General features: G+C 43.3%; 1 protein-coding gene across 1 annotated transcript in view; it reads right to left on the bottom strand.

Annotated features, from left to right (window-relative positions):
- Positions 1-327: 327 nt before the first annotated feature.
- Positions 328-12,007, bottom strand: part of LOC126299077 (ETS-related transcription factor Elf-1-like) — a 137,228-nt gene continuing 125,548 nt past the window's right edge. Inside the window, exon 4 of the mRNA XM_049990747.1 lies at positions 328-831. Coding sequence (XP_049846704.1) covers positions 575-831 — 257 coding nt within the window. The 3' untranslated portion in view covers positions 328-574. The remainder of the gene's footprint in view (positions 832-12,007) is intronic.

Genomic DNA, 12,007 nt, shown 5'->3' with positions numbered 1-12,007 from the left:
TTGTTGAAGTTTCGAGAATATACCTTCACCGAGGAATCAAGCAGTATATTGCTCCCTCCTACGTATATCTCGCGAAGAGACCATGAGGATAAAATCAGAGATAGAGCCCACACAGAGGCATACCGACACGAACAATACAAGACTGGAATAGAAGAGAGAACCGATAGAGGTACTCAAGGTACCCTCCGCCACACACCGTCAGGTGGCTTGCGGAGTATGGATGTAGATGTAGATGTAGATAATTATATTATGTATAATCACGGGTGTCTAGTACTCGCTACCAAAGGAAAAAAACGGGACTAATTTTTTGTAACACACACAACAGCATAAAATACCACACGATTATTTTTATTTTCAAGTTAGGTACAATTTTTGCAACAATACATAACAACGCGTTGTTTACTGTAATTACATACACATATCTACATTACACTAACGCAACAGACACGACGATAGGTATATAAACTAAGAAGTAACATCGCAACGAATCTGAGCTATAAATACATGGCCGCTTATAGCGGGCTTGTTTACAGGACTAGACAGTATGAGTGGGGTCGGATCGAGGAAGGAACGGTCACTGTATGACGGAGATGGGCGGCGGGGTCTTGGTGGAGCGCGAGGGCGGCGGCGGCACTGGGCAGGGCAGCAGGGGCGTGTAGGGCAGCCCCACGCCCACGCCACTCCACAGCCGCAGGGGCAGCAGCGGCGTCGCCAGCGGGCGCTCCACCAGCGTCGCGCGCTGCGACCGCGGGGGCCGCTTGGCGCGCTCGTCCACCGGCAGCTTCTTCCACATCTCGAACAGCGGCGGCGCGAACGCGAACGGGGCCATGGCTGCAACACACCACCTCCGTGTCACCACTCCAGTCCATTACGAACTGAGAAACCACAATGGACTTTCCCCAGCGTTCGAATCTGGGCCCATTGCTGTTCTTACCGTATCGGACCTCAAAAAATGGTTCAAATGGCTCTAAGCACTATGAGACTTAACATCTGAGGTCATCAGTCCCCTAGATGAGACCTACTTAAACCTAAATAACCTAAGGACATCACACGCATCCATGTCCAGGTCAGGATTCGAACGTGCGACCGTACAGCAGGGCGATTCCGGACTGAAGCGCCTAGAATCGCGCGGCCATATGGACTGTACAACCTTTGATTTAGAGGCTAGACAGTTGCTTGAGTGTGTTGTTCTGAAGAGCTCCATCAATTGTGGGTTTTCATTAATTACAGAATTACTTCATACTCATTTGTGTCTAGGTGTTTATTGATCACGCCGGTAAAGGCCAGTGACGGGGACTGAGCTGCCAAGTGGCTGCAGTTTACGGCATTTGCCTCCTAAAAATTGTTATTATTTCTTGTCTCTGAGCCGCGCGGGATTAGCCGAGCGGTCTGGGGCGCTGCAGTCGTGGACTGTGCGGCTGGTCCTGCCGGAGGTTCGAATCATCCCTCGGACATGGGTGTGTGCGTTTGTCCTTAGGATAATTTAGGTTAAGTAGTGTGTAAGCTTAGGGACTGATGACCCTAGCAGTTAAGTCGCATAAGATTTCACACACACTTGAACATTTTTTTCTTGTCTCTCATACTAAACTGTTTCAGGCGTAAGAGCTGACACGGTCATGTATTTATGTGTACTGAAATAGACGGATGGAGCATATCATTGGACACGGTGTGTGATGGTGTAGCGGTCGTGACACAGCCATACGTTACTGAAAAGGAAGCACTGTTCCATTTCCAATTGTATCAAAACTAATGTTAGGGAAAATTAACATGTTTCGGTTACCATTGAGCCTCCTCTAAGTCATAAAAAAATTGTATACTCGCTTGTATATTCTCGTAAGTTGAAAGATTGATATTTGATATAGTTACGCATATTCTGACTTGTGAGTAAATGTGGAAAGGAGGCAGTTGATTACTGATTTAAGTAAGATTATGGTAATTTAAATTTCTAAGGAAGAATAATAATTAAAAGAATTGCATAAAAGGTTAAATTTTGATGCAGCGGCCGGCGGAATGGCCTAATTTTATTTGTGTAAGGGGGCCTAGTTGAAAGGGTTGGCGGAAGAAAGTGTTAACTCTAAATTAAGTTTGAGAGTGTTATCATTGCCTGTTGTACACTATAAGAAAAAAAGGGGACGCACACGAGGGAATTATACGATTTGGATGGAAATCGGTAGATGTTATGTAAATGTACAGGGAAACAAATGATTACGATTTCAAAAACAATCGACGATTTATTCAAGAGAAAGAGCTTCACAAATTGAGAAACTCAGTAATGTGTTGGTCCACCTCTGGTCCTTATCCAAGCAGTTCTTCGGCTTGGCGTTGATTGATAAAGTTGTTGGATATCCTCCTGAAAGATATCGTGCCAAATTCTGTCTGATTGGCGCGTTCCATCGTCGAAATCCCGATCTGGTTTGAGGCTCCTGCCCATAATGCTTGTTCTCAGTTGCTGAGACATTCAGCTACCTTCCTGGCCAAGGTCCCTACAAGCAGTAGAAACTCCTGCCATGTGCGAACGGGCATTATCTTGCTGAAATACAAGCCCAGGATGGCTTCCCATGAAGGACAACAAAACGGGGCGCAGAATATCGTCGACGTACCGCTGTGCTGTAAGAGTGCCGCGGATGACAACCAAAGGGTTCCTGCTATGAAAAGAAATGGCAGCCCAGACAGCCACTCCAGGCTGTCGGCCCCAAAGCGGGCAGCATTCAAGTCGGTATCCTATTGCTCTCTCAGGCGTCACCAGACCCGTCCTCACCTAATTCGAAGCGGGATCACTGTAAATGATTCTATTCCGCTCAGTGGGATTCTGTGTCTGGAGATGCTCCACACAGAGGTGGATTTCCAACCTGAGTGTCGTTTACCATACGGCCCGATAACACGGAGTTATGGTCTGGCGTGTCATTTCTTTTCATAGCAGGATCCATTTATTTATCATCCTCGGCACTCTTACAGCACAGATGCACGTCGACGATATTCTACAGCCCATTTTTTACCCTTCATAACAAGCCATCCTGGGCTTTCAGCAAGATAATGCTCTTCTGCACACGGCGAGATTTCTACTCCTTGTTCAAATGGCTCTGAGCACTATGGGACTTAACTTCTAAGGTCAGCAGTCCCCTAGAACTTAGAACTACTTAAACTTAACTAACCTAAGGACATCACACACACCCATGTCCGAAGCACGATTCGAACCTGCGACCGTAGCGGTCGCGCGGTTCCAGACTGTAGCGCCTAGAACCGCTCGTCCACCTCGGCCGGCTCCACTCCTTGTCTTGCTGCTGACGAAACCCTATCTTAATTAGCAAAGTCGCCAGTTCTCTTCCCAATTGAGAATGTTTGGAACATTATGAGCAGGACTCCCAACCACATCAGGATTTTGACGATGTATTCGGCAGTTGGACAGGATTTGGCACGATATCCTTCGGGGCGTCATCCAACAGGTCTGTAAATCAATGCCAAGCCGAATAACTTCTACCGTAAGGGCCAGCGGTGGACCAATGTGTTATTAACTTTCTCAGTTTCTGAAGCGCTTTCTCTTGAATAAGATATCTAAATTTTATGAAATTATAATCATTTGTTTGTCTGTACATACACATAACATCTACCGATTTCCGTCCCATTCGGATAATTTTTTCGTGTTTTTTTTCCTTTTTCTCTTTTTTTTCTTTGAGTGTATTTTAGAATGCACAACATGCTTAACGATTAGTTCAATATTTAATGTTCGAATTCACGGTACTCTATATGAACTACACTGTGTTATTGTTTCTATATTTTTATCTTAGAATTTAAACAAACATGTAACATATATTATCACAAAATGCGCTCTTGTGGGTTATTGCTTTCTGCCACAGACCTCTTCAGGTGTTCCTTTTTGCAGATGATGTTAGCATTATTGCAAGTCAACGAGACGTTACTTACTGCTCACAGTTATAGATACACAGCGCTTGATCCGTAGAAAATGAGTTTCCGGTATAGTGACCTTATAGGAGAGGGGGAGAGGGGCATTGAAATTTAGACGTCTTAAAACATTGTTTTAACGGCTTTCTGAGCATTTTAAAAGAGTGGTAGAACGTTTGCCCTAGTAAAAAAAATCAAGCTCTATTGCATCACATCTCAAAATATGCGGTTCTAATGTTTTTTTCAGGTGTACTGGTATGGGGCACTGGTGTGTAATGTCGCCAATCACGTACTGTAGTTACATACATGCAAATGTGCAGAGAAAAAAGTGGTATGCTCTAGGAACATATATACTGTTTCGTATAAACTGATTTTATGTGCTAGTTTTCTTTTTTGAACAGTATACCCAATAAAAGACGAAAAAATTTAACTGTTGTTCACCAACTGACGTTAACCAGACGGGCTGACAACTTTAACTATTGAATTGCAAATGATATAGATTAAAATCACATCGTTTAACTCAGGTTTTTGCTTTGATGTATTAGTAGATAAATTTCTTCGTCAAATTATTATATGAGGTTCCATTTGTATCCCTTGTATACATGACAAAATTTTTAATTCACGTTTTGATCCATTTTGTAGACACCTCTCCTTTAAAAAAAATGTTCCTTATTTGACACATATCAAAGTTTTGGTGGCTATTGTGACAATGAGAGCCACAGTCTCTGTTTAAATATGTGTTGTTGTTGTGGCCTTCATTTCTGAGACTGGTTTGATGCAGCTCTCCATGCTACTCTATCCTGTGCAAGCTTCTTCATCTCCCAGTACCTACTGCAATCTACATCCTTCTGAATCTGCTTAGTGTATTCATCTCTTGGTCTCCCTCACGATTTTTACCCTCCACGCTGCCCTCCAATACTAAATTGGTGATCCCTTGATGCCTCAGAACATGTCTTACCAATCGATCCCTTCTTCCAGTCAAGTTGTGCCACAAACTTCTCTTCTCGCCAATCCTATTCAATACCTCCTCATTAGTTATATGATCTACCCACCTAATCTTCAGCATTCTTCTGTAGCACCACATTTCGAAAGCTTCTATTCGCTTCTTGTCCAAACTAGTTATCGTCTATGTTTCACTTCCATACATGGCTACGTTTCATACAAATACTTTCAGAAATGACTTCCTGACACTTAAATCTATACTCGATGTTAACAAATTTCTCTTCTTCAGAAAGGCTTTCTTTGCCATTGCTAGTCTACATTTTATATCTTCTCTACTTCGACAATCATCAGTTATTTTGCTCCCCAAATAGCAAAACTCCTTTACAACTTTAAGTGTCATTTCCTAATCTAATTCCCTCAGCATCACCCGACTTAATTCGACTACATTCCATTATCCTCGTTCTGTTTAAATATAATCACTAGTAATGTGCCACCAACTTTATTCACAAACATATTCTAAATCATACGAGGCTGGTGTATGTACCTTCTGTTGTAGGCGGACGTGATGCCATGTGGTGGATGCGGGTACCAAGCTGCAGGTATATTCTCATTTTGGGTGCCATGAAGGCAAAATGTTCGTATATTGTAGTAACAAACATGTTTAAATCAGTGTATTTAGTATGAATGGAACTTTGCTTTGCTTATCACAACAAATATTCATATATTCGAAGACATTTATCTGTTTTCAGTTAAGAAACAGTATAAAGCTACAGACTAACGAGCAAAGAATACTTGAAACGAAGAAGACTTTGGAGGAAATATAATTATACTGTAGAACATAAAATTACAGTGAGCGGCATTGGTAGTTTGGAATCGTCATAATGTATGGCTGTTGGCTATTACGAATCAAACAAGGAGTCCAATGGTTAAATCAATGGACTCGTGTTCCGATTATCCAGTCATAAATCTTCCTTGGGTGGATTAAATCGATGTAGGCGATTGACGGGGTAGTTCGTCCGGAAAAGACAAGGCAGTATCCTTTTGTCATTCTTCTTCAGTCCGTCTCTAACGTGGTGGACGCGGCAGGACGTTACACTTCAGTCCGCCTTTTCTTCTATGTTACAACAGTAAAAAGAGAATTGAAATTTGCTCTCTATCGACATCAAATTTCATGGTATAAAACTGAGATTTATTGAAGAGTTATAGAGAAGATGCGACAGGAGAAAAAATCCTAGGCGAACCAGTGAAAAACCCATGTTACAGCCTGGACCAAAGATAACTGTTTTCATTTTTGTATGTTGTGTATCTGGGGTGAAGACTGGGAAAAAGCCTAGTATTCACCTAAAAGGGTGAGGCAAACCATCTAGGAATCAGTGTGGATCAACTAACTGTCCCGTAAAGTTGAGTTCTGCTCTTAACACTGTGCTAGATGCACATTTATTATACAGCTAAGAGAAAGCTGTCAGAGTGACAGATTCAGCTCGTAAAATGATGAATTCGTAGCCGTTGGTGTCGATAAAATTCTTCAGGTGTAGATATATGTGGGAACACACTTCAAAGCTGTTGCTAGTAAAGGAGCTCTCCTGGCCGGATATATTACTGCCTCATCATTAAAGAGGCCCGACACGACTCGTGGCTGCCAGCTAACTTGGAAGCTAGCACACAGCTCGCCATAATGGCGCCAGCCCAAATGAAGCGTAACAAGCCAGCTGAGAGTCCACTGCCTTATTACCGAGGAGTGCGGCTACGAAATAAACTCACCACTCACGCAATAATCAACTTCTATCTCTTCATTAGCAGACTGCGTAGCGACTTGGAAGCGACCCCTGGGTAAACCTAAAGAAAGCAAGGTGTTGGAGAGTTGGAAATTTTTAACTACAGTTTAAGCCTATTCATATCAACTTTTTATGGTTTTTCCTATGTCTAAGTTAGCAGCAGCGCTAAGGCTTTCCCTCGTACAACTTTCCCACATATAGACAGTAACAGGACACGCAAAACAAGCCGAAAACAGTGTTGGCTCACGTGTTTCACTTTAGAAGGTTGGTGAAAATCCTTCATTGAGATATCGTCTCGATGTATCACTAACTGAATTATGTGAAGGCACAGAACTTTTATAATGAAGTACTCAATTACTGTATCCGAGCGAAGTGGCGATTGTTAGGACTCACATCAAATTACTGGTTAGCCATCTGTATTTAGGTTTTCCGTGGCTTTCATAGACTATTTAAGACAAATGGCGGAACAGTTCTTTTAAAAAGGGCACGGCCGATATCGTCCCCAATCGGAGCTTGCGTTCCGACGCTTATGGTCATGTCATAGACTAGACATTAAACCCTAATCTTGCTTTTTGAAATATGGTAGAGCAAAGTGAAAATTAACATTTCTAAAGATCCAACAAAGAAAGATTAAATTTGCATGCAGCATTTGGGAAGGGCAGTGAAGGTAGTAATTCATAGCGCCACGCTGTCGACGGAGTAGGTTCCTCTTTTTGAACATGAAAATACTGGGCTCATAACAACAGTAATTGACTTCAGAATGAAAGTTTCACTCTGCAGCGGAGTGTGCGCTGATTTGAAACTTCCTGGAAGATTAAAACTTTGTGCCGGACCAAGACTCGAACTCTGGATCTTTGCCTTTCGCGGGTAAGTGCTCTACCAACTGAGCTACCCAAGCACGACTTACGACCTGTCCTCACAGCTTCAGTTCTGCCAGTACCTCGCCTCCTACCTTACAAATATCACAGAAGCTCTTCCGCGAGACTTGCAGAACTAGCACTCTTGAAAGAAAGGATACTGCGGAGATATGGCTTAGCCACAGCCAGGGGGATGTTTCCAGAGTGAGATTTTCACTCTGCAGCGGAGTGCGCGCTGATATAAAACTTCCTGGCTGATTAAAACTGTGTGCCGGACCGAGACTCGAACTCGGGACCTTTGCCTTTCGCCTTTCGTCGTGAGTCGTGCTTGGGTAGCTCAGTTGGTAGAGCACTTGCCTTGAAAGGCAAAGGTCCCGAGTTCTAGTCTCGGTCGGACACACAGTTTTAATCTGCCAGGAAGTTTCAGTAATTGACTTTCAGTAAGAGTGATTTGTTGATACAAGGTTCAAATGGTTCAAATGGCTCTGAGCACTATGGGACTTAATATCTGAGGTCATCAGTCCCCTAGAACTACTTAAACCTAACTAACCTAAGGACATCACACACATCCAATGGCTGAGCGCCTAGAACTGCTCGGTCACCGCGGCCGGCTTGATACAAGGATGCGGGGGGAGGGGGGGGGGGGGGGCGGCACTAGACAGCCGTTCCGAAGAAGGTGAATGGTCGGTGAGTACAAATACTGTCGCCGTTGCTCTGAGGAAACTGCGTATGCTCGTCGACCTGGTATGGGACGTCAGTAGTATACTGACCAATGCCTTGACTGCCTTAGCGGGCCGGTCGCAGGTTCGCATCCTGCCTCGGGTATGGATGTGTGTGATGTCCTTAGGTTAGTTAGGTTTAAGTAGTTCTAAGTTCTATGGGACTAATGACCTCAGCAGTTGAAGTCTGATAGTGCTCAGAGCCATTTGAACCATTTGAGTCTTAGCGGACCAGTAGCCATCGCTGATCGCACGCAGGCACATCACCTATTAGGCTCAATGTGGCATTCCCAGTGTCAATAGGACTATCAGATATTGTTTATTGTAAGTTCGGCTACGGACTAAGACGGCACTAGCCAGAGTTCCTTTCACATCGACCTTATCATGTCAATCTGCAACGATATTGTAACATACGAAAATGTAAAAAAGAACGCTGTAACGTTGTATTCAATGGCGATTATTTGATTCATCTGCATCTACCAAAAAATAGGTAAACAGTGGAGTGCAGGAAATACGAGGGCTGTCCAGAAAGTAAGTTACGATCGGCCGCAAAATGGAAACCACTGGGAAAATCCGGTAAAGCTTCGGACAGATGTGTTGGTCAGCGTCTCTAGTATGCCCGTCAATCGTGTCGCGACGCTCTTTTCAGTTTTGAGTGAACAGTGAGCACGTAAAGATGCGTAGGGAATAGCGTCTCCCGCCAAGCATGAGGGCCCGGTTAGAGATTTCGCCTGTGTCATGCACCCCACATAACACAACTGTCGAGCAGTTCCTTCTTCAAGCCAATTCTCGGCCGCACACTGCAGGGGCAATGAAGACGCTCCTGCAGCGTTTCCGATGAGAAGTGTTTGATCACCCACAATACAGTCCGTAATTGGCTCCTCCTGAGTCTCATTTCTGCTCACAAAAACCTCTGGCCACGAAGACAAAATTTTTCGACAGACAACGAGCTGCAGACCTGGCCGAAAGCACAGGCGGTTGCGTTCTATGACGAGGATATTGGAACGTTGATACAACACTACGACGAAACTAGAAGTTGGAGCGGCGACTATGTAGAGAAGTAGGTGGAAGGTGTACCTACCTGTTGCAAATAAAATGTTTCTGGTTTTCACTGTGGTTTCCGTTTCGCGACCGATCGTAACTTACTTTCTGGAGAGCCCTCGTATCAACACAAGGAACCAACAACGAGTAAACCGATTGTGGTGAATGATGGTCCTCAATGACAGTACACCTCTGATATATTGCTTGTGGCAGCACCGAACTTTGTAAGACACATTCAGAATGCCATGTTACACATTTTGTTGACATCTATACAACGACTCGATAAAGGCCGTGCTCTTGCTTAGAAAATAATCCAACAAACAGTCCAAAATTGTCATTAATTTTCTAGGCCGTGACGTTCACCAGATCTGTTACCCAATAAGCATTTGTGGGCGAGAAGTGAGGGGACGACACGCGCACTGTACTGTTTTACCGGCAACATTTAGCGACCGGTTGCGACAAAAGTTGGAAGCAGTGATGAACGTTTTAATCCCAGATGACATGATCGTCTCCATACATCAGTACATATGGCAAGAAAAGATTATGGAAGCTCTTGAAATTGTTGTCCAAGACAATCTGCCCTTTGGTGAATTACTCAGCGATTATGATAATATACCGTTTATAGCCTGTATGGTATGTGAAAAAATTTCATTTATGTGGGATGATGGATTCAGAGCGTCGGTTTTTAATTTTTCACGTGTGTTTATTTATAAGTTTAGTGCGTTATCACTCTTGGATCCTATTTATAATTGCAGATACAACACGGTTATATTTATTACTAGCAGTTACCTGCAGCTGTGCTCACTTATTAGTGGTTTTGTTATGATGGGTGATAGTGAGTAAGCAAGCTGTTGCATGTGCAATAGTGTTAACTGCCCTCTCGTGTTTGCCTGTTTTGTTAAGCAAAGCTATTGATGTATTGCCACCCTCTGCCATGCCGCTCCACGGCTGCCATGCAAGATGCGGCGAACTGCGTAGCGACACTACCGAGCGGTGCATGCGGAGGTGCGCGAGCAGGAGCGCGCATCTATGCATTGCACTACTGAAGTAACTATGCATCATACAATGTGGACATTATGCAACAAATTTAATAAGTTTTTGACATAGTTTTTGTTCAATGATGTCAAAAAAAGATGTTAAATCTCTTACTTCACACTATTAGGGTTCGATTTCGTTATTACTGGCAAATTAAAATTGCTACACTAAGAAGAAATGCAGATGATAAACGGGTATTCATTGGACAAATATATTATACTAGAACTGACATGTGATTACATTTTCACGCAATTTGGGTGCATATATCCTGAGACCCCCATGAACCATGGACCTTGCCGTTGGTGGGGAGGCTTGCGTGCCTCAGCGATACAGATAGCCGTACCGTAGGTACAACCACAACGGAGGGGTATCTGTTGAGAGGCGAGACAAACGTGTGGTTCCTGAAGAGGGGCAGCAGCCTTTTCAGTAGTTGCAAGGGCAACAGTCTGGATGATTGACTGATCTGGCCTTGTAACAATAACCAAAACGGCCTTGCTGTGGTGGTACTGCGAGCGGCTGAAAGCAAGGGGAAACTACGGCCGTAATTTCTCCCGAGGCAGCTTTACTGTATGATTAAATGATGATGGCGTCCTCTTGGGTAAAATATTCCTGAGGTAAAATAGTCCCCCATTCGGATCTCCGGGCGGGGACTACTCAAGAGGATGCCGTTATCAGGAGAAAGAAAACTGGCGTTCTACGGATCGGAGCGTGGAATGTCAGATCCCTTAATCGGACAGGTAGGTTAGAAAATTTAAAAAGGGAAATGGATAGGTTAAAGTTAGATATAGTGGGAATTAGTGAAGTTCGGTAGCAGGAGGAACAAGACTTCTGGTCAGGTGACTACAGGGTTATAAACACAAAATCAAATAGGGGTAATGCAGAAGTAGGTTTAATGATGAATAGGAAAATAGGAATGTGGGTAAGCTACTGCAAACAGCATAGTGAACGCATTATTGTAACCAAGATAGATACGAAGCCCACACCTACTACAGTAGTACAAGTTTATATGCCAACTAGCTCTGCAGATGACGAAGAAATTGAAGAAATGTAGGATGAAATAAAAGAAATTATTCAGATAGTGAAGGGAGACGAAAATTTAATAGTCATGGGTGACTGGAATTCGAGTGTAGGAAACGGGAGAGAAGGAAACGTAGTAGGTGAATATGGATTGGGGATAAGAAATGAAAGAGGAAGCCGCCTGGTAGAATTTTGCACAGAGCACAACTTAATCATAGCTAACACTTGGTTTCAGAATCATGAAAGGAGGTTGTATACATGGAAGAACCCTGGAGATACTAAAAGGTATAAGATAGATTATATAATGGTAAGACAGAGATTTAGGAACCAGGTTTTAAATTGTAAGACATTTCCAGGGGCAGATGTGGACTCTGACCACAATCTATTGGTTATGAACTGTAGATTAAAACTGAAGAAACTGCAAAAAGGTGGGAATTTAAGGAGATAGGACCTGGATAAACTGACTAAACCAGAGGTTGCACAGAGTTTCAGGGAGACCATAAGGGAACAATTGACAGATATGGGGGAAAGAAATACAGTAGAAGAAGAATGGGTAGCTTTGAGGGATGAAGTAGTGAAGGCAGCAGAGGGTCAAGTAGGTAAAAAGACGAAAGCCAGTAGAAACCCTTGGGTAACAGAAGAAATATTGAATTTAACTGATGAAAGGAGAAAATATAAAAATGCAGTAAATGAAGCAGGCAAAAAGGAATACAAACGTCTC

Source organism: Schistocerca gregaria, chromosome X, assembly GCF_023897955.1.
Source record: "Schistocerca gregaria isolate iqSchGreg1 chromosome X, iqSchGreg1.2, whole genome shotgun sequence".
Lineage (NCBI taxonomy): Eukaryota > Metazoa > Arthropoda > Insecta > Orthoptera > Acrididae > Schistocerca > Schistocerca gregaria.
The sequence above is the reverse complement of the archived record's forward strand: the minus strand, read 5'-3'. Positions and strand labels throughout refer to the sequence as shown.